The sequence below is a fragment of the Mirounga angustirostris genome, unplaced genomic scaffold (genome assembly GCF_029215605.1).
Source record: "Mirounga angustirostris isolate CCGP_5_RB_7025 unplaced genomic scaffold, mMirAng1.0.hap1 SCAF_1, whole genome shotgun sequence".
Taxonomy (NCBI): Eukaryota; Metazoa; Chordata; class Mammalia; order Carnivora; family Phocidae; genus Mirounga; species Mirounga angustirostris.
This window is the reverse complement of record NW_026991709.1, coordinates 191,210,213-191,233,288: the sequence shown is the minus strand read 5'-3', so window position 1 is coordinate 191,233,288 and position 23,076 is coordinate 191,210,213. Positions and strand designations below refer to the sequence as shown.

At 45.6% G+C, this 23,076-nt stretch overlaps 1 protein-coding gene across 3 annotated transcripts in view; it reads right to left on the bottom strand.

Moving 5' to 3' along the window:
• IL17RD (interleukin 17 receptor D) overlaps positions 1-23,076 on the bottom strand; it is a 69,227-nt gene that overhangs the window by 20,534 nt on the left and 25,617 nt on the right. For all 3 annotated transcript variants that reach the window (XM_045862135.3, XM_045862136.3, XM_064594940.1), the window contains exons 2-3: positions 8,465-8,522; positions 3,516-3,641 (exon numbers count right to left, since the gene is read on the bottom strand). In XM_045862135.3, the coding sequence (XP_045718091.1) occupies positions 3,516-3,641; positions 8,465-8,522 (184 nt within the window). The remainder of the gene's footprint in view (positions 1-3,515; positions 3,642-8,464; positions 8,523-23,076) is intronic.

Here is a 23,076-nt window from a genome sequence, read left to right as displayed (position 1 = left end):
CACAAGAGCCAGCGCCAGCGCTCTGCATCCCATGGAAACTAGCTAGAGCGGTCCCACTGCAGCTGGAGATCCCCAAAGCCGGCCTCAATTGGCACGGTATCGATTTCGCATGCTTTCTGAATGCTACACAAGGGGACAATTTCAACCCTTGCCCTCGTAGCGCAAAAGTAATGACATAGGATACATTTAACCAGGTGGGAAAAGTATTGATGGCAAAGGACAGGGAAATCTTTTTTGAATCCTATCATTATTTGATGAAGAACATATATTTTCCAGTGAGTAGGGCAAAGGAGTTACAATGAGAGCTTCACATTTTCGGGGGTCACAGTGTACAATGTGCTGGTACCGACTCTGCCACATTGCATTTTTTTTTTTTTAAGATTTTTATTTATTTATTTGCCAGAGAGAGAGCACAAGCAGGGGGAGCACCAGAGGGAGAAGCAGGCTCTCCGCCGAGCCGGGAGCCCGATGCGGGGTTTGATCCCAGGACCCTGGGATCATGACCTGAGCTGAAGGCAGACGCTTAACGGACTGAGCCACCCGGGTGCCCCCCACATTGCATTTCAAGTACAAAGCTTCCTGTGTGGGTGAGAGCCACCTGACCCCCAGCCCAAGACTCAGACATGCTAACAAGATCCAAGGTCTTTGACCAGCGACCAGTTAGCAGATCTCACAGGAACTTGCCTTCTGAGATTAAAAAAAAAAAAAGTTGAACAAATCCTTATTATTTATACCAAGATTTAATTCATGCCATGTCCCCAGAGCTCCTGTTTAACAAAAGCTGGGTGATTAATAGGATTCAAGACTGTGTATCTCACAGTTTCATAAAAATTCATCAGCTGAGGTGGGAGTGGGTGGTTCTAGTCCTTATTTTTAAAAGACCTGCCTGAAAAACGTATGCCAAGTCTGGATGGGGTCGGGGTAGAAGCAGCAAATGTAAATCTTTTTTTTTTTTTTTAAGATTTTATTTATTTGACAGAGAGAGAGAGTGCAAGCAGGGGGGCAGCAGAGGGAGAGGGAGAAGCAGGCTTCCCGCGGAGCAGGGAGCCTGATGCAGGGCTCGATCCCAGGACCCCAGGACCCCGACCTGGGCCGAAGGCAGATGCTTAAGCAACTGAGCCACCCAGGCACCCCAAGCAAATGTAAATCTTAAAGTAACACTTTATCACAATACCCTGAATGAATGCCTTATAGTTACATGTGTAGCAACTTCATAGAGCAGCTTCCAATGATGGAACTTATTTGCTCCTTTCCATCATTTAAAACTGGATGGGGGCGCCTGGGTGGTTCAGTCGTTAAGCGTCTGCCTTCGGCTCAGGTCGTGATCTCAGGGTCCTGGGATCGAGCCCCGCATCCGGCTCCCTGCTCCGCGGGAGGCCTGCTTCTCCCTCTCCCCCTCCCCCTGCTTGTGTTCCCTCTCTCGCTGTGTCTCTCTCTGTCAAATAAATAAATAAAATCTTTAAAAAAAAACAAAAACAAAATAAAACTGGATGAATCCTCCTAACATCCATGGGAGGAAGGTATTATCCCCATTTTACAGGTGAGGAAACAGCTATCAAGACACTGAACGACTTGCCCAGGATCACACAGGAATTAAACAGCAGATGTGGGATTCAAACCCCAGAGTGTCTGGCTCTAAGCTGGTGCTCTTAACCCATATGCTTCTCTGTCTCCCACCGAGTTTCCTTGATAAAACCTGAAAGAACCTTATAGAAACAGATAGAACCTGTCCACCCACAAATCATCGTGCTGGAAAAGCACCACATTCTGCCCTCACTGCTCCACCTGTTAGTTTTCCAACCACACGCTCACATCCCTTACTTTTAAGGAGCCTGCAATTTGTCAGGCCAACCCCTCCACTGTATAGCCTTACATGGAATGACCACTTCCCGTTTATCCACAGAGAATGTTTTTATCTTTAAATGTTAAGATAATGTTATTTTTGGAAAACCCGCTGCGTTCAGACCCAGCAGTATTTACATGGATAAGTGAGTTAGTCCCATGGGTCTGATCTATCCTCCCTCACTCTGCACTCACCTCTCCTGCAGTCAGATTTTTCTGAGATTTATCCTGTTCAGATGAAGAAATCCAGGCTTTTATTGTACTTTTCCCTTGGCCAGATTTTTTTTTTTTTTAATTCTAAGATTCAGTGGCTATGTCAAAGGAGCAGGTTTGAGGACCAGGTTCTGATGATGGTAACAGGTAGCCACTTCCCCCCCCCCCGTTTTGTTTTTTTCTTAAAGATTTTATTTTAAAGTAATCTCTACACTCAATATGGGGCTTGAAACTACAACCCCAAGATCAAGAGTCACATGCTCCACCGACTGGGCTATTCAGGTGCCCCCGTAGCCACTGTTTTTTAAGAGCTCTTTCTAGGGTCACCTGGCTGGCCCAGTCAGTGGAGCAGGCAACTCTTGATCTCAGGGTCATGAGTTCAAGCCCCACATTGGGTATCAAGATTACTTAAGTAAAAACTTTTAAAAAAAGAAAAAAGCTCTTTTTAGAAATACACTGCATGTGTGTGTGTCAGGAAATCTTATAACCAACCAAGAGGCAGTCATCTGCCCGTTACAGATGGGGAAGCGGGGCTCAGCAAGGGTTAGAGGCCTCTTGTAAAAGGTAGAATCTGGGTTCACACCTAAGCCCATCTGAACAAATGGGCCCTGCCCATGTCCCACTCCCAATTATCCCATCCAATCATTAACTTAAATGATTAAGTTAATTAAAGAGGACAAGCAGACTCTGCCCTAACCTGAATCTGGCCAGATAATGTGGATTTGCTTTTTCCTGTTTCTTCATTTTGTTTTTTTTTTTCAGCCTACATAGTTTAAACAAATTCAGTTAGTTGGCAACATTTAAAAATTGATTTTATGGGGGCGCCTGGGTGGCTCAGTCAATTAAGCGTCTGCCTCCGGCTCAGGTCATGATCCCAGAGTCCTGGGATCGAGCCCCGCATCGGGCTCCCTGCTCGGTGGGGAGCCTGCTTCTCCCTCTCCCACTCCCCCTGCTTGTGTCCCCTCTCTTACTGTGTCTCTCTCTGTCAAATAAATAAACAAAATTAAAAAAAAAAAAAAGAAAAAGAAAATTGGAATATTCCTGAAAACTCACAATATGCACCAGTGCTGTGCTTGGGTATCTTTTTGGGCACAGAGATGGCCGATGCTGGATGCTGAGGCCATTACATCCTTGGACAGCTCACCTGTCCCCCGACTACTGCTGAGACCCAGAGGCCAAGCATTCAATGTGATTTATCACCACACACTATTATTTTGCAAACCTACATCTCTCTCAGTAACAGCCAAGCGAATAAAAGATGGGCCGTGAGGCCCAGCATCAAGCTGCGTGCATGCCCAGCAAGTATCCGCACCAAAGCAGGCAGTGTTTCTGGGCCGAAGCCCACCTAAGCTACACTTATGTCAAGACCTGCCTGGCTCCTGGAGGTTGTCACACTGGGATCCCTGCACTGGTCACCACCCACACCAGCCACGTGGTGGACTCCATTTTGACCAACTTACCAAGAGCCCCTGGGGACCAAAGAATGGTGACTGCCACTTGGTCGTGGCAAGCGTACTGACTGATGGTGATGTTCTGGGCATCAGCAATCACATGCTTCCCCACTGGATTCAAGTAAGTGGTGCAGTCTAGAGAGTTGGGAGAACAAAGAACAGTTAGATTAAGACATTTATTTTTTGAGGTCCGCGTTCATCTTCTCAAATTACACAGAGCCGTCTGGAGGCGGCCAAATCCATTCTGTCTAAAGACGTGTGCTGCATAAGCCCAAATAGGACATCAAAGATTGACTGTTGGGGAAACTGTAAGGTGCTGTAGTTGGGGCTTATTTAAAGCACTAACACCACTGCCCACCCTTTGAGTTCAATTCTAGGACAGCATGAGGAGGATCATATATGGTGTGGCTATATATGTTTATACATAGACAGTTTGACTATGTATCTGGCATTGACTTCTTTACTATTATGACACTTTACCTAAATCAATAATTATTTACATCGATTCAATTGGTTTTCAGCATTTGAGAGTGATCTGAAACAAAACAAATGGCTAAATAGTCTGGGGCTTGCTTTAAAAGAAACCTGGAGGCCAGGTGAGCAGGACAAGGCAGCAGGATGCGGATGGGACTCACGGGGGAGCGGCTCACAGTAAGCCTGTTAAAAAATCCTATTAGTACCTACAAAAGACTGACTTCATGATGAGCGAAGTACCTTCAACATTAATAGCATCTCAAAGGTAAAACTTCTGTTCCCGAACACCATGTGTTAGCAAAGACACCCGCAATGCCCACCAAATTCAAGAGCTCCACATTGCTCAAAAAATGAAGACCAATTCTCTGATACTGTCTGAGGACATTACTTACAGCCAGGTGTCAAAGCCACCACAACCATGTGAGCAGCTCTGACACCTGGTATTGCTAAAGAAACCTTCAAAGTCTACAGGATCCTAAAAAACTGCCAGAAGCTTCCAGCCAGACTCGGAATGGGACTCCAGAGAATGGCCGTGAGCTGTTCTGGCCACTCATACAGGGAGAACCACCAGCCATCCCTGGCAAATGCCAACTCATGATTCTTACACTGCTTCATCTCCATTTCTTTCTCAATGATTAAAATGGAAAACTCTTGTTGGTATCTGCTGCAAAAAGTCCTCAGTTCCATCAAATGTCCAAACCGACTCATGATGCCTCCAAAATCAGGGTGTTTTACTTTGAGGTGAAGCAGTCAGGGGGATTTTCTAGGTTCAGTGAACCTGCTGCACTCCCCCTGCCCCTGCTGTACATCACACCACACACTTCCCATTTTTTTTTAAAGATTTTATTTATTTGAGAGAGTATGAGAGAGAGCACGAAGGGTGGGGGTGGGGGCAGAGGCAGAGGGAGAAGCAGACTCCACTGAGCAAAGAGTCCAACTTGGGACTTGATCCCAGGACCCGAGATCATGACCTGAGCTGAAGGCAGGCGCTCAACTGACTGACCCAGGTGCCCCCACATTTCCCACTTTTATGACTAAAAACGTTCCCTGGGTATTTGAAAATTACAAAAGAACATAAGAAAAATGTAGAAGTCATCCATGCCCTTCCACCACACAAGTAACTACTATCAACTTCTAAAAAACATTCTTCCAAGCCTTCTAATGGGCACATAATATTCCTCCTTTTTAACTTTCTTACTACAGTTCAACACACACGCACTACAAGGCACCCCCCCCCCCACTTTGGTAACTCCCAGCTCCCACACTGCCTTGGGCCCTGCTTTCTTGCCTAACTGCTCTAGGTGGACCCCATTCCATAAACTCCATCTGCTTATAAAGCAGCCACCTCTACATTTCAATATTACTTCTTTTGAAAAGATGTTAGGGGGGCGCCTGGGTGGCTCAGTCGTTAAGCGTCTGCCTTCGGCTCAGGTCATGATCCCGGGGTCCTGGAATCGAGCCCCACGTTGCTCAGCGGCTGCTTCTCCCTCTCCCATTCCCCCTGCTTGTGTTCCTGCTCTCTCTCTCTCTGTCAAATAAATAAATAAAATCTTTATAAAAAGAAAAAGATGTTAGTAATCAATAAAACCAAATTCTACATCTAATGAAAACTGACTATCGAAACATTTAACATGTGTTCTCTGGGTGCAGAAGAAAAAATTTTCTTTAAATATCTGGTTTAACACCCACATTGTACAAATGAGGAAATGTTTTGCAGCTAAGAGACCAGCTGGGTGGCTTCAGATTCCACTGCTGACCAGCCCCGGGTCAGGACAGAAAGCAGCCTCGGATGGCTCATGCGTGGCTCTTGCCATTCTATCCTCAGCACAGAGATTACTACCATAATAAGTTCTGAATCAGAGGTAGTCAGCCTGCAAAAAATCCTGGCTGAAACTAGCTTCCCAATATTAGAAAAAAAAAAAAAAAAAAAAGACAAGATCCCATCATATTCGTCAAGTTCAAACTTTTTTTCTTTTTTTAGATTTTATTTATTTATTTGAGAGAGAGAGCATGAGCAAGGGAGGGGCAGAGGGAGAGGGAGAAGCGGACTCCCCACTAAGCAGGGAACCTGACGTGGGGCTCAATCCCAGGACCTGAGATCATGACCTGAGCCAAAGTCAGACCCTTAACTGACTGAGCCTCCCAGGTGCCCCAAGTTCAAACATTTCCATTTATTGAAACCTCTGCCTTAAACAGCTTTTAGGAAAAGATGCACGAATAAGAGCAAATCATGTTTTTTTTTCCTCTGTTCATTCCTAATGCCAAAATTAGCACTCTCCAGGTTTCTGTAAATATAATTATGCAAATATAAAGTCTAAGAATTAAGAAAATGTATTACAAAACCTACTCAAGCATTACCCCCTCAGAGCCTGAAGAAGAAACGAGAAATGCAACATGAAAGGAGACATGGAGACCTATGAAATTCACTTTTGACTTAATGGCAAGACATTTTCTTTCTTTGTAACATCCAATGACAAAGGAGTAGAAAAATAAGATTTTATAGTTTTGTTTTGGTGAAAACTTCGTAATTTGTTCTTAGCTATTTCAAACAGAACTGGTAACCAGTCAACAGAGCAATAACAGAAACTTCCTTGTGGAAGAGAGAAAGAAATATCTTTTTAATGGAAAACAATGAATAAATTTTTTACACAAACCTGGATCCAATTATTAGGAACTCTAACATTTTGGATTCTGGTTACCAAAAAATTATGCCCAAATGACATTCTGCCAAAATGCAACCGAGCTTCAGATGTCTCGGGAGTCAATTCAAGTTGAGAATTAAATTCTAATTAAATGCTGAAGAATAAGAAAGAAAATAATGACTAAGAGACAGGCATCAAGCACGTGGGCCAAATATTTAGTCCCATGAAGAAAACAATAAGATACTTTTAAGTTTTACAGGTACAGATCCTCTTTCACAAAACCCCATATTAAATTAGAGCTGCAGATACTTGTTTGCAGCTGACCAGAAAATTTTGAACTCTTGAATGTAATACAAGATCTGCCAGGACCAAGAGCATATATTAGAAATTAACTTTGTAGCTCAAAGAGAGATCTCTAACACATGTCTTTACTTAGCTGAATTAAGTATCATGGACTTGCAAATCTTTCATTAGCTTTGTAACATTTACCCAGAGAGCATGCACACACCACGAACATGAAATATCTGTTTCAAATATAAGTCCTCATTGGTTAACTTAAAGTACTCACGTCAGCAACTGTGGGCATAAATTTGACACACATATTTGTATCTTAAAATTATTAGATTGTATACACGACCTCAAAAATCTTGCTTTAGCAAGATCATTTCAGAGGCCTCACTGTGACCCACAGCCATTACTTACATGGATTCATAATCCTCTCCAAGAGATGAATCAAATGTCAGGAGTTACTGAACAGGAGTCAAGCTCTCTCTTGTTAACATTTTTACGTATAAATTATGGCTCATAAGGCTAAAATGCTCACAATTCTATATAATTACCTTCTTAGCATGAAAGCAGCTGCTGAGGGGGAATTCTATATGCTTAATCAGAAAAAAGCACCCCACCCTGCCCTTAGGAAACAACTTAGCCAGATAAAGCCACACTTCCTTGAGAGAAAGGACCAAAAAGATGCTGTATTCCAATTCCGGTTGGAACGACTTCTACTATTGGCAGATATCAATTACTGACTACTATTGGCAGATATCAATTACTGAGTGCACATCACAGGCCAACTAAGTTGAGCAGTTAAAAGCATTACCTCATTAAAGCCTCAACATGATGCTCAGGAAGAAACTAATCTTTATTTTACAGGCCTTGCAAGCTGAGGCTTAGAGAAGTCAGGTGGCCTGCCATAGCTCACAGCTGACAGCTGACAGGTAGGGCACAGGAGTTGGAACCCAGGCCTACGGAGATGGCCAACTGGAGACCCATGGGCCAATCTGGGACACACATTCACTTGGCCCACTCTGTGCTTGTGAACATGTTTAAATAGATGCCAATATTAAAAAATGTTCAAACAAACAAACAAACAAACAAAAAATGCCTATGTCTCTTTCTTCTTGCAAATCACATCTGGCTACCCTCAGGGGCAAGACCACAAGGAGCTGGAATGGAGAAGCCAGACCTGGGCTGTCCAGTCTGCCACAGTCCCTACCGTTCCCTAGCATCCTTGCACTTAGTAGCTGCACTCATTGGTCCCCTGCTGAGCCCCTACAGGCATCTGCCTTTGTTCTTAAGGACATGGTTATATCTTGAAGACATCAGGGGAAGTCTCCATACACAACTTCTCCCAACACTATGGAAGACACTTGACCTATTCAAGCTCCCAAATACTTGAGTGGCTTAATTGAGACTGAGCCATGTTAGTTCTATTGATAAACCTGAGCAGGTTCAGAAAATTCCTCAGCCCCAGGACCTGCAGTGTCCTTGATTAAGCATGACTATGTAAGCTGTAGATCACTGAAAGGGCTCCATTCTTCGGCAGTGAAGCCAGTTACTTACTGTCATATCTGAAGGTGATGTTGTGCAGCCCGCTGTTTCGGCTGGCCGGCCCCACTCCCTGTGGGAAAACAAGAGAACATGATGAGGAGAGAAGCCAATGTGCTTTTCCAGCATACATCCCCATAGAGTCAAAATGTACACAAGACTGCGAAGACCCAGGGTCATGCCAGATGCTGAGCAATATCTACCACTCTTCCCACCCGCCCTGTGCCCCTTCTCCCCCACTGGCTGCCAACCTCCCTCTAGCCCAGGAGATTCCTAACTTCCAGGCCAAGAGCATCATGAGCACTCACTTCCCCCCAAGACAAAAGGAGCATGCTGCTCTGTGTTTGGGGGTTAAATAATAATTCATTAACAGTAAAATTGGGAGAGAGACCATGAGCTGCCAGCTGGAGCCCTTCCAGTTGGATCCGCTTTGAGCACTGATTGGTTATAAAATTTGCCTACCAGACACTCTCGTCCAAAAGCTCTATTAAGCCACGACAGATAGGCAATTCCTCAAGTCTAAGGAAACAGGTTTCTCATTCCGAGACCGGGAATGATTGTGGGAATAAGCCATTACTTTTAATGAGAAAATTCTTCACTGTATCCGTACCTATGCTTGGAATATATAGGGTGGGTCATAAAAGAAAAAGAAAAAAGACTTTAAAAGGCCTAACTAACTTTTGGTGATGTGGCCGTTAGCCATCTGCACTCTTCATAGCAGGGATAACAACTCCGCCAGACTCCCCACTTTAATTACAGCATCCACAGAGGGAGCACTGGAATCCTCCCATTGCCCCCGCCTTTTCCTAACCCACCACTTAGCCATCATGGGAAAGAGCAGCTACAGATCCGCCGACTCTGGTTTAACTGTTTCTGTAATAATCGGCAAATGTGCCATTCAGCATTAATTGCAGAATTCTCCAAAACAGTTAATTCTGAAATGCTAAATGATGGGAAAATATTCTAACCACACCACTAAAGTTTCCACTCAACCAAGGGGATGCTGGGGGAAAACCATATTCTGGCAGCCCAGTATTTAATGGGCAATTGTCACACTGAGACACAATGTGCAGAACCCCTTCTGATGGAGCCCAGGGTCTCAGGCCACAACCCCATCACATCCATATGCTGGAGGCATGTTCACGCTGCTTATCCTGAAGCCAGCTATGCCCAGTGAAACTCTATCCCTGAGCTCGGATAAACATGGACCTCAGGAAAGCACAGCTGTGCAGAAAGGGATGCACACAAGCACGCATGCGCACACACACACCACAATTCTAATTCAAGTGAGAAATAAGCACTAACAGGAAATCTAAATCAACGTGGTACACTAGCCCATGATCTACTGGGGCTCCCCTTCTTCCTGATGTACCTTCCTTCTCCAGCTTTCCTGCTTCCATCCTCCTTTTCCCACATACACAGGATTCTGGATTTTCTCCCCTGAGCTGAAACACTTTGGAAAGGGTGGTTTTCTTATGGAAATCTTAAATGCCTCCATAATTCCTTAGGGAGAATCCTCTAGCATACCACTAGAGGAGGCCCAACTTCCAGATGGCCAAGAGCGGGGTACCACGACCAAGCAGGACAACCCCTAGGAAATGCCCAAGACACCCAAACCACACCCTTCTCTTCCCTTACAAAGCCCCAGGATAGAAAATCACTCACCATCTCTTACGAGCCAGACATTATGCTAGGTACAGTGGTGAACAAAACAGCCACTGTCCCTGTCCTCAAGAGCAAAGTAACTCATTCCTTCAAAGGACACTAATGGGGTATGTGGATCACATGTAATGTACACAGCCGAATTTCAAATCACACCCTGACCCTCCAAGAACTCTTAGTGTGACCTAAAGGTATATGTAGCTCGGCTGAAGAGCCAGCCGTAAGTAAGCATACATATGCCTACAGGTGTCACGCGCAGCACCCCACAAAGGATGATTCCAGGGTGAGGACAGCACACCCCCAGAAACTTGAAAGAAGGAAGGATAACTGGACTAGAAGGGAGAGGAAAAGGGAGCATCATGGGAGGGAAACAAAAATGCAGGGGGGCCAAGGTAAGTACCTTAATCCTTCCATTCTCCTGCTGGTGACCATGGGCATGGTCACTTCACTCCACCTGGTCCGAGCCTCCTCCACTATCTTCCTAAAAAGATACTTTGCACGACTTTCCCCTGGGAAAGGGGTTTGAGGAGGATCACGTGAAGCCCTGTAGAGGAAGCGCTTTTCAAAAAGGAAATGCATTTAATAGCATGCTCTCCGGCATGCAGGACTCTAATGACCAGTCACCTTACTTGCAGGACTGTCAGCTTTTCAGTTTGTTCTTGTTTTCCCCATATTTCTACTGCAGCATGTTTTTCTTTTAAAGATTTTTATTTTTAAGTAATCTCTACACTTAATGTGGGGCTTGAACTTACAACCCCAAGATCAAGAGTCACAGGCCGTCCAGACTGAGCCAGCCAGGTACCCCTATAGCAGCATGTTTTTAACAGGTATTTACTGGGTGCTTGCAATGAGCAATGTATTGTGGAAAGAAGCCCAACATCGTGAGATGTGCTCTATCCTGAAGACAAGAACTTAAATCCCTCCAAATAAGGTCTGTGCTGCATGCAGAGCTGTTCAGAAGGGGGCCCAGTGAGCTGGCCTCAAAGGACAGTGAGGCTTGCATACAGCATTGATTCACTACCCACAGAGCATTCCACCTGCACCCAGGCCCTGCAGGGCTGGGCACCTGGCCTTGAACCAGACCTGGGTACTAATCTTAAGGGGCTTTGGCCACCAAGGTGATCTCCTAATGTGTAAATCTGCCCACACTCTTCTGTTTCAAGCCCATCAACAGTTCCCTGTCCCTCGTAGAACATTCCGGATGTGGTTCCTGCCTCTCTTCTCAGCCACTTCCCTCCCGACCTGCCAGACTCCTCCAGGCACTGCATTATGGCTCAGCACATGTTCTGGAGAACCTCCACATCCCAGAATGCCCTTCCCATCAGCCAGGTCCTGTTCCCTTCATAGGCTTTCTGCCTTAGTGTAGCTCCGTCACACTGTGTCCCTGACACATAGATCCACCTGCATACTCACTTGATGGGGGTATGATAATCCATCCCCACAACTTGACCGGCATGGCACTTCTTTTCACATGCAAAATGGTACTTCTGATTCCACAGAAAATCAGAGACTAAAAGACTCTGTGACCAAGCCTGGTCCTTGAGCTCAGAGGGAACAGAGCACAGAGCTCAGCTCCATGACAAGGACTTGCTCCCGTGTGCACCGGAAGACCTTTCACTCTTGGAAGTCGTCCAGGGCCCGGTTTCTCAGCACATGCATCAGACAGATGCTCCACCAGGCTGTCCTCAGTTCACACCCAAATAATGCACCTGCTGCTCCCGAGCCCTCGGAAACCCTATCAGAAATGGTGTGCCCAGGCTAGCCCACAAAGCACTACTGTTTTCTTTATACTTTGTGGTAGACAGAATGATACCCCCCCAAAAAAACATGTCCACATCACAAGCCCCAGAATCTGTGCTACTTTACACAGATGGCAAAAAGTACTACATAGATGTGATTAAGTTTAAGGAACTTGAGATGGGGAAATTATTCTGGATTATCCTGGTGAGCCAAATGTAATCACAAGGATCCTTCTAAGTGGGATTCAGGAAGGTCAGAGAAGGAGAAATGACCACAGAAGTAGAAGGCAGAGAGACCAACATCGATTTAAAGATGCTACACTACTGGATTTGAAGATGGAGATAGAAGGGGCTAATAAGCCAAGGAATGTAGGCTGTCTCTAGATGCTGGAAAAGGCAGAAAATTGGTTCTCCCCTAGAGCCTCCAGAAGGACCCAGCCCTGCCAACATCTTTAGTTTAGCCCCACAGACTCATTTTGAAATTCGGACTTCAACTATAAGATAACGAATTTGTGCTGTTTTAAGTCACTAAATTGTGTTAATTTGTTACAGCAGCAACTGAAAGCTAATATATACATATACTTTTAGCAGCAGTATGGTTGAAATGGATCTCAGTGTCACACTTGCCCATGTGCTGTCATTTGCCCCTCCCCACACCCAGAGCAGACTGACTGATCCCTTGTCACCACACTCTATCCCACCCTGGCTGCAGGCAGACATGGGACACTGACCCATCAGAGCTAGCTGCTTCAGATTCTGCCATCCTAGACATAGGCTTCTGTGGGCTAGCCTTGGACATATCTGGAGTAGAAGAGTGGTTAACAGAATGGGCTTTAGAGCTGTACAGATGTGTGTTCAAATCTCCCCCCTCTCAAGCTATGTGACCTGAGCAAGCTTCTAAACTTCCCTGGGCCTCATTTCCCTGAGCTCTATAAAGTGTTTGAATAAAACTTCCCGGAAAAGCTCGGCGTGGGACTGTGTGAGATGACACTTACCAAGCTCTCTGCACAGCATGTGACACGTTGAAAGAGTGATGGCACCATTCCTGGGAAGACTCCTGCCCTAATAAGCAAGGAGAGAGCTGTGCAGCATGGGGGTATGTGAAGTAAAAAGGGAAATGCTCACAGGAAGGGGCATCTCCAGATATGATCAGTCTCAGCACCCAGACCTGGGGGGTCTAGCAGCTGGATGGACAGGTCAGGGCAAGGTGACAAGGGCACTAACCACTAGACCACAGAATGGTCTTGGTGGGAACTGGGCAACCCAGTGATCCCCATCTCTGGGGAGTGCTCAGGTTGGATCCAATGGGGAGACACTGAAGGCCAAGTGACCAGGGTAGCACCCCTATGCCCTCATCCTCCACCCAGCTTGCACCACAGTCCTGGGCCTGGCCCATAGTCAGCCTTTGGTAAATATTAGTTTTCTGCCTGAGTAAATGAATTCATGACGAAACCAGGTAATGCACACCAAGAACCCAAGAGGACCTAGCTTCGTGTGACAGGGTGATCTATGGGCTTGGAATCAGGACTCACTAAGAGAACATGTGTAAGCGACTTACAAAGCTGGTCAATGGCTTTGGAAGCTGTCTTTCAGTAAACAAGTCTAAGCTTTTAGCTACTATACCCATTTTGACATTTAATGAGCTTACAATTAAGAATACTTGTTTGTTGCCTGTTACCTAAAATCTATAAATGCCAATGCCGTGGCCTCAGGGTGTCACATTCTTAGCTCATTAACCACCCCCCTTTGCTGCACTTAGGGCAGCTTTTAATTTGTTCCAATGCTAGCTCCAAAGCAAGCCCCAGGTGCCTGGGGCTCTGCTATGAACACTCGATGGTGAGCCGGGACGGAAGAAGCAAATGGCAACATAATGGAGAAAACATCTTTTACTCAGGAAAGGGGGAGGGGACGATAACCCATAAGTGCTCTAAAGGAATAAAATTCAAAACCCATACCATGCTCCACCCATATGGCAAAAAAGCAAAGGCCTGGACACAAAGACAGCCACAGGCAGGGATCCCACACAGAGCAGCCACGAGGGGCCATTTGAGGGCCCATTTCCTGAGGGGCCTTGGGGGTTCTAAGCCCATTGAAGACACCAACTTCCCAGAGCAACATTTCCAATCCAGCTCCAAAACAGCTTAGCTGTCATTTTGGAAAAATGCATTTTGAAAAGGACTGTGCTAACTGCAGTAACCCCCTTTCCAGTGGAAGGCAGGCCAAACAGTAAGGTCTAATCAAGACTGCTTTCAAATCAGTCAAGGACCCCTGAGAAAGCTGGTAATGTTTTAGTGAACTGAGTCTGGGTGGAAATTTAAACAAGAGCATCCACCAGAAAGAACTGAGATAATGGGTTTTTAAAGGCACATTGAGCCACTACTTAAAAAACTAAGGCCAACTTACACTTTCTATTTTCCCTAACATTTCCTCCACCTTGGGTTTCCAGTGTGTCAATGAGATGTAAAAGATAGCAGGCAGCTCTGTGAGGCTTAAAATGCATAACAGGCCTGACATTTTTGTCTCTGACCAGTGGACATGGTGAAGGTAACAGAGAGAACATGGGGTCAACTTATTCTGCACAGGTTCAGTTCAGATGGTCTCATAAATGAAGTCAGATCCCACTTCGGTTCAAACCTTTAACTAAAAAAAAAAAAAAAAAGTGTGGGGGTGGAGAGGGGAGGAAGAAGTCAGCAAAAAGCAGAGAAGCCCCAGGTGATGTAAGCTGAGGAGAATGCCGGCAAACCCAAAACACAAGGCAAATAAATCACAAAGCCAGCTTGGGTCTGGATCTATTCAAGATATTCTTCTCCACATTCCGGGAGCTGTTCTCTCTCACTTTCCAACTCGATGCAACCAACTTCAGGAACGAAGAGTGCCCACTGTCTGATTTGGGGAGGTGAGGTCTTGGGTGCCTAGTAGGGAACACACGAGCTCTGGGGGAGCGCCAGTGTGTTCCCACCAGCAATTACTGCGTCAGCCCAAAAAGACCCGGAGATCTTAAGCTAATTAGAGAGATTTGCTCGAGGAGGTAGGAAATCACTACTCCAAAGCATCGCCTGTGTACCAGACCAAAGCCGTAATCATGATTCATCTCTGACATGTTGCTAATCAGCACACACATGTTCCTAATTTCACGCTCCCCAAAGGAAAGCTGAAGGGACAATTGTTTCTGAGTTCTAACATGGAGCCAACTGATGCCAAGTGACCATGTGTTCTGCTTATCAAACCGAGAGCTCTAGTTTCCATCTAAGTGGCTTTTTACCCCTCCTCCCCTCCCCCACCCTCATGCCCAAGGAAATCCATTCACTAAAGATGTGTTAGGGCATTTATAGGAGTTGTTTCTCAGATAGCAACTTTTTTTTTTTTTAAATTGAGATAGAATTGACATATAACATTGTATAAGTTTAAGGTATGCAATGTATAGATCTGATATGTTTATATATTGTAATAGCAACTTTTCTAACAGGCCTAAATGGAATGGAATGTATTTTTAAATGTCTTTCCCTGCTCCAGACTTTAATTTTCTTATTGCTTTGCCACTGGAATATATACATGCAGTGAAAGCCCAGAGATATCAACATACACACACACACACACACACACACACACCCCGCTGACTCTTCTCCTGTGTTTAAAAACAAAACAAAACTCTGCAGCCTTCTTAGTTTTCACAAAGCAAAAAGCCCAAGTACTTTTTCCAATTAAGTCTGTTAAGGATCTGGGCTGTGTGTTCTCCCATGGCTGACACTCACAAATAGACAGGGTTGTTCCATTTTTCCAATTCTCAAAACGTTAAAAAGCAAGCTATAAAACATGCCTCTGGCTAGAGAGCCAGACCTTTCCCCTCAGCTGCACACACCACTCCCATCCACTCAAATGAGAACCGCATGGTAAAGAACTGGCATCTTTAAGGTAACCGTCAACCCATCTGCAGTTTCAAGAGCACACACAGACAACTGCGCAGACACACATTAGCTGGTTTTCTGTAAATACTGGGTACGAAGAGGAAGCAAGCAACCAACCATCCAAACACCCACCCAGCAAACCGGCTACCAGCTTGCACCCACTTAGCTGTTAAAGGTAGTTATAAAAACTTCACTCCAGAAGCTCAAGACAGTATCTTCCTGCAAGGGCAAAACAGCGATTAGACAATAGGGGAAAACTTAATGCTGTACACATGATTGTTATGCCTAAGCTCAGAGGAAATGTTCGGATCAAAACAAAACTACTAATAAAAAGGCTTAGGACCACACAGAGAGCGTGCACTGAATTATGCCACTTCAAATACTGTTTCTGAGGCCCAGGGACGGAGTCTCCAAATACTGTATCACATCTGGAATTCTGCTTTTACAGCAGAAATGCCTGCAGAAATGGATTGTGACGTTGCCATGGGGACCCAGCCTCCTCCGGCCAGGCAGGTCCCCGGCGTGCCCCACACATGTGCTTCCTTCAAGGTGGATTTCGCATATTTGGAAATTATGGAAGGCTGCCCTTTTAGGTTTTAGTGCTAATCGAAATATCACAGGCTACACTCGGAAAGCAAGGCGACCCCTTCTGTCAGCCTATTATTTCTGTCCACATGGTGGTCTCAGAGAGAAAAACCTCCTTAAAATAACAGTGGGAAGCAGCAAGTCAATATTAGACCCCTTTTCAAAAATTATTTGTGGCTTTCCCCCCTTCCTCTAGGAAGGAGACAGGCTTCAAAAGCATCCCTTTTAAACTCTCTCGTTCTCTGGCTGCAAAAATCCAAGTGAAGTCAACCTGTGCACACAGCTGCCTCCCATTGCTGGCCTATGGGAGGGACCCCAGGCTCCAGCTCGGTTGCTTGCCATCACAGGAAGTGAGCCACTAACACCATCCCGGCAGGGCTACTGGCCAAGGCAGGGGGTCTTCACTTTGAATTGTTGTCCAGGGGAAAAGGTTTCTAGAACCCACAGGAGAATCCTGTGAGAAATATTCCTTACCCAATTTCCCCCAGAAACGTTCTTACATAAGTTAGGGGCATTCCCAGAACTCTCAGAGGAAACCCAGGGCTTCACCAGTCCCGGGTCCAAAGCCATGTGTAGACACGAAGAATCTAGAGACGCCACTTAGGAATGAGGAGGTACATCTGGGTTTCGCCACTTCCCTGGGATGCAGCTCCACCAACCGACCCCTCTAGGCGTGGATTCATACACATACACGAATGCAACCCCGCTTCGGCGCTGGCGGGTGTCCCCAACCACTCCTCATCCTGCCACCATCCTACCTCCCAAGACCGCAGGTGGTTCAAAACAATGGTCAAGACCCTCCTCTCTCTTTTCCCAGGAGCATTCTCCCATCAGTTCTAAATAGAATGTCTCAAGCCAAAGCAACAGTGCCTCTTCCAATATGTATCTTCCTCTCTGCAAGGTCTGGCCTTTCCCCGATTTCCTGGGAGTAAGGGAGGGAATTGGCCAGCCCAGAGGTGAAGCACCAGTCACAAAGCCCCATGAGCAGATCAAGGGGGCTCATGGGAAAACTGGTTCTCAGCCTACCCCATTCAGTGTGACCTCCAGCCTGAACCATTTCCATCTAGTCTCTTCAATACCCCATCCCAAAATGTCCCCCTGAGATGTAGCTGGGATTTGTGAACGTGTGTATGTCTGTCTCTGTGCGCACCCAGCCACACAGAAGAAAAAAAAAAAAGCACCAGGAAGTCGGCAGCTCAGCTCCAGGTGTTAACACTTAGCGCATCCTGCCCAGCCCCCTCCAGCTTGAGGCGGGCCGCCTGGGAGCCGGACACAGCAATTAGGCCCTTCCCGGGCCGGGCGCCTTTGTCCCCTCGCTAACATCATTAGTGTCTGACTTCCTGTGCACAACGGGGCCTCCCGGGGGGCAATCGCAGGCTGACCGGGGCAGGGCATTAGACTTCCTTTGTCAAAGACCCTCAAATGTTAACAAGCATGTGAACAAGCCTCTCTTGCGCGCCGCACCCCACCCCCCCGCCCTGCCATCCCCCCTCAATCCCCTCCCCACCTCAGCCACTCCTCCAGCCCACCAAACACTCAAATCTCAACAGCCTTGGTTCTGCCCGACTGGTGGGAATCTGAGTTACTGGAGAGCAGTATCAAGACTCTGTTGATCGAGCAGAGTTTCCTTTCTGCAGAAAAGGTCAACAAATGTGATTTTCTAGAGCCGGTCCCCTACAAATATGCCATTCCCATTTATCGAGTGCCTGCTGCTTACCAGGTCCGTGTCACTGGTCTGGTATTAACTAGGTGAACATGAACAAAGATGAAGATGCTCAGACGTGAGTCGCAGGCTATGCAACACCCAGTTCAGCACCCCTGTCAGCACAGGGGTCTCCTTCACACGTGCTCATGGGCTGAGGCGCAAGATTGTGTCAAGATGCAAGGATATGCTGAAGGTTTGAGTGATATTCCCAGGCTTTCAAACACTGATCACATCTGAAACCAGGGGAAAGTATGAGTTGCTACACAGGTACACCACCACTGTCACCATCCCTCTCTCAGCAACACTCTCACCACCAGGACCAACATCACTAAAATCCTCACATTTCCTCCTCCATCCATCTCAACAGAGGGCCTCAGCTTCACATGTGGGGACACAGAGGTCCCTGAGAATTTGGTGAGGGCTGTGGCCCACGTGCGTACACACAAGCATGCATGCAGTATTTCAGGAAGCTTCGAGACCCATGCAATCCACTGGGGGCCCCCACCAGCCTGCCTTATCCATAGCTCAACAGCTTAACACCAGGTGCACAGAGGACACCCTGAGTGGTTCAGTGATCCAAGGGAAACTTTGGTGATTAAAAGCAAAATTCAAATGGCAGAGGGAGGTGGTTGGGAGTAATCACCTCAATTTTAAATAGAACTCTGGATTGATGCCTCAACTCTAATCCTTCACAGGCAGTATTTGTTACAACTCCGTAATTGAACACTTCGTTCAGGATGTTGGGACTCATGAACTTTACAAAGTAGCAACGTAAAACACAACTATTTCTGCTGTTATCTGCACCGGCCCATTAAGTGGGACACACAGAACACCTTTCAGACAAGTGACAACAGTCATGTCTGCAGTCAAGTCAGTTTCACCGAATCAAGTTAAAAAATAAACAATGTGGCTATTTCTTTTTTTAACCGTACTCATGGTATCCAGAAGATCGAGAGAACAGCTGATTTCCCCTGCTCCTGCTCAGTTGCCTTGGCGGTCTATGGTGTTTGTGGTCAACACACAAAATTGGGCTAGGTTTTGGACATGTTTTTAAATATTTGCCCAAAAATAAATAAATAAATATTTGCCCAAGAGCTGCAGTTGAGGATAATCTAAAACTCCATTTTTTTTTTTATGAAGAATAATCTATGGCTTTGACTTCTATTCTAGACATACCAAACTTCAAAGCTTCAAAAAGATGTTGGTAGACAGAGAAAGGACATGAGCACTTCCGTGATGCCAAGTCCGCCACAAGTTTATTTTGATGAACTTTACAAGTTTCAAAAGAGTAAAGTCACTACTGGTTCTATTTTTACCTTTTGCCAAGCTAATTTCAAAATAGCAGGCAATCGGAAGAATATACTCAGACACTAATGGTCTTTGCAACTTTTATGTCTCCCCACTTCTTGGATGGAAGCCAGCAGTCTGCCCTTAAACTATAAGCAATAAATCTAGAAGACTCTCCTAATTTCCCAATGATACCACATGGAATTCCCATTAAAGCACACACATACACAATGACATACCAATTAAATCACTGGGTGATTTAGGCCAGGAAATGATTGTGTTTGCCAAGAAATATTCAGCTTTGTTTTAAATTCCTTGAACAGCTAAAATGTCATCCTGAGAAGGAGGGCAAAGAATGATGTAAAAATGAAGAATCACTGTCTCAGTTGATTTCAGACTTAGATAAACTTTCCCGTGGGTGAAAGGAGGCAGTACAGACGTCCCAGGAATGAAGGCCTCCCTATAATACCTCTCTGAGGACTCCTGGCACAGATTGGTATAGAGGGGGAAATGAGAAAGCAGATTTGTATGAGACAGACAAGGCAATGGCCCAGGAGTTAGGGGCACACTTCCGCCCTGATGAAGTGGTCCTGGGGGTGGGTTCCGGCTCCTCTCCAACAGGGCTGATGCAAGCAAAATGGCACACAGCACTTTCTTGGTCAGGCCATAGGAAGAAATCAATGCACATTGTCCCCTTCACTAGGCTTCCCATGGAGAGATGTTTACAAAATCAAAGCAATATGGGGGAAATAAATTAGAAGCCTGTAACATTTTGTCATGAGGTTATGGTAAAACACTTACCAGAAAGGAAAAAAAAAAAAAAAAAACAGAACAAAGCAGTGATTAAGTATTTCAAAAATAAAAAAGGGAGGTCAAAGTTTCTGGCTAAAATGACTTCAATCTAAGAAGGAGCTGGGTCGATACAAGGCCAAGCTTCAGGCGAGTAGCCCTGTTTTGTGGGGCACAGAGCCAGTGAATTCACAGGAGTGCTGAGGAGGAAAAGCCCCAGACAGGCATGGCTGCCCAAGGCGTGGTGGGCAGGAGGCTGGGGCAGGCACCGGGGTGCATCTGCCACTCCCCCATCTGCCCGGGAGGGATGTGATATTCCCTGGTTCTCAGAGAACCCGAAGAGTGGGTTTTCAAGTTTCTAGGAAAAAGTGTAGGCTTTTCTTTAGACCAGGGCTTTATTATTTTTGTAAATATAACAAGGCAAAGGAAACTTAAGTATAGACAATATGAAAATCCTCCCCAGTCAACATCAACACTACTATATTGTATACTTCAAAATTGCTAAGGGACTAGTTCTTAAATGTTCTCACCGCAAAAAAGAAACGATAATTATGGGACTTGATAGAGGTGTTGGCTAAAGCTTCAGTGGTAATCATACTGATACATTTAATGTAATCAAATCAACATATCATATACCCTAAACTTATACACTGTTATACGTTAATTATATCTCCATTGAAAACAAAAAGAAAACCCTCCCCCAACATCCTTCCTTCTCCATCACTTTGACGACTCTTCTGGACTCTCTATTGCATGCATCACATGGACTATGGCTTGACATAAGTTAGATCCTAATATAGAGAACACTTATTCTGATAAATCTTCACCAGCTTATAATGAATGCAGTGCCTTTTGGGAGAAGTATGTGGGGCCAATGGAAGAAATAAAACAAAAGATCCTAATGAGGTAAGAATTAGGACCACTGGGCCAAATTCTTTCTAAAGGTCCTGCCAGCTCTAATTATCCATCATTCTCTACCAAGAGAAAGCACCTATTAAAAAGTAGTAAGACAGGCCCTTTTGGGGCACCTGGGTGGCTCAGTCCTTAAGCGTCTGCCTTCGGCTCAGGTCATGATCCCAGGGTCCTGGGATTGAGCCCCGCATCAGGCTCCCTGCTCAGCGGGAAGCCTGCTTCTCCCTCTCCCACTCCCCCTGCTTGTATTCCCTCTCTTGCTGTGTCTCTCTCTGTCAAATAAATAAATAAAATCTTAAAAAAAAAAAAAAAAAGGCCCTTTCACCTGTTCTACAACTGGTTGTGTACATGAAAAAGGCAATAGGACAGACACATCGAGAAGGCTTCCCAGTGCAGTGTATACCTGTTGCTATTTCAGTAGGCTGCCTGCTGACTTGGGTATCCTGGATGCGGTAACGCTGTTCTGTTGGGTAACCAAATTACTACAACTTATCCTGAAGGTCCTTAAAAATTACATGAATTTAGGGGATTTTATGATTACTTGGCTAGTCTCATGTAAATAACAGAATTGTGTAAAATGAAAAAGGAAACTCTGGCAAACCCAAGAAGAGGGCTGACAACATCCTCCGGACTACACAGTAATCACATTACAGCCGCATAAAAGCCTAAGAGCTCAACTCTTTGGGGGAAGGCAGCTGGAAGAACACCAGTGTGGGGAGATTCTACAGAGCAAGCTGAGGAGATGAAACCATTCATTTGCTAAAATTGTAAATTCTATTTTGCAATTAAAATCATAACACATGTGTAGCCTGGGCATCGAAGAAGGATGATCTCTGCCTCAAACACTTCACCCGATCTAAAAGCAATATTTAACCGTACCCCAAGGTTCTCTCTTCCTCATTTACTCATGAATAACCTCAGATAATGGCCTAGAATTTATCAACAGATGTTTTAAAGACTAGAAACATACTTTACACTGGGAAGGCCATTACGAGTGATTGAGAATGAATGTGCTCAGTTAATTATGCGACTGAGCTCAAGTGTAAGAGAATTTCAGAGAAGGAAGTGTTGAACAGAAGAAGGCTCCCCGGAGAAGTGTCTTCACAGAGTAGACAAGTCCCTAGCTGGACCCTAGAGCACTGGGGACTTTGAGGTGGTGAATGGGGAGACTATTTCAAGCAAATACATGCACAAATGCACAGGTAACCAACTATACCACCCCCATGGCAAGCATTCAGTAAATGGCCTCTACAGCTCGAGGTAGATGTGGAACCTTCCTCATTAGCCAGAACCACTGTTCTAGCAGTCCTGGAGTAGGTGACCAATACCCTCAGGCTTCCATCTGAAACACCCCAACTGGCCCAAAAAAATGGGCACCAGAGGGGCTGGGGCTCAGTAATGCATGTGGTGCATCTTGCAGTCAGGCAAGACCAGAACAATGTGGTCCTTAGAGAGGTGAGCACAGCCTGATTTGGCAGGCAGGATTTCAGGGGAAGGGCTTCTGATCTGAGCCAAGGTGGGAATGGGCTAGGCTCCAGGTAGAGAAGAAAGAGGCAATAAAACAGCAGCTTCAAAGGATAAACCAAAGGACCAGAGAGTTGAATCAAAGGGATGAGGCAGACCCCAGGGCCTGCAGAGCAGAGGCGCCAGTGACAAAACAGAGAAGTCCAAAGTGGGGCCTCATTACACCTGTCCTCTTATTTTCACGATGAGCCTGATTCCTTGCCCCTAATACAGATGGAAGACATTCTGGAAGGAGCAAGGGGAGGCCTGGTCACCATCCACTTGCAATTTTCACCCCATCTTTCACCTCCAGGACAAAAAATATCACTAACTTTTGATGAGTGGAGGCCCAAGCTAGGAGTCTCCATCAGCACCCCTCTCATCTTCCCCAGTCCCTCCCACACATCTCGACTCTGTCTACACCTGGGGTAAACCAGTGCCATGCTCCCAGGTAGAGTTCACTACATCCGAGAGAAGACGACTGAAACAAAGACCCTTTGTCTGCTTTTACCAACTCTTCAATGAAATTTCTAAAGACAA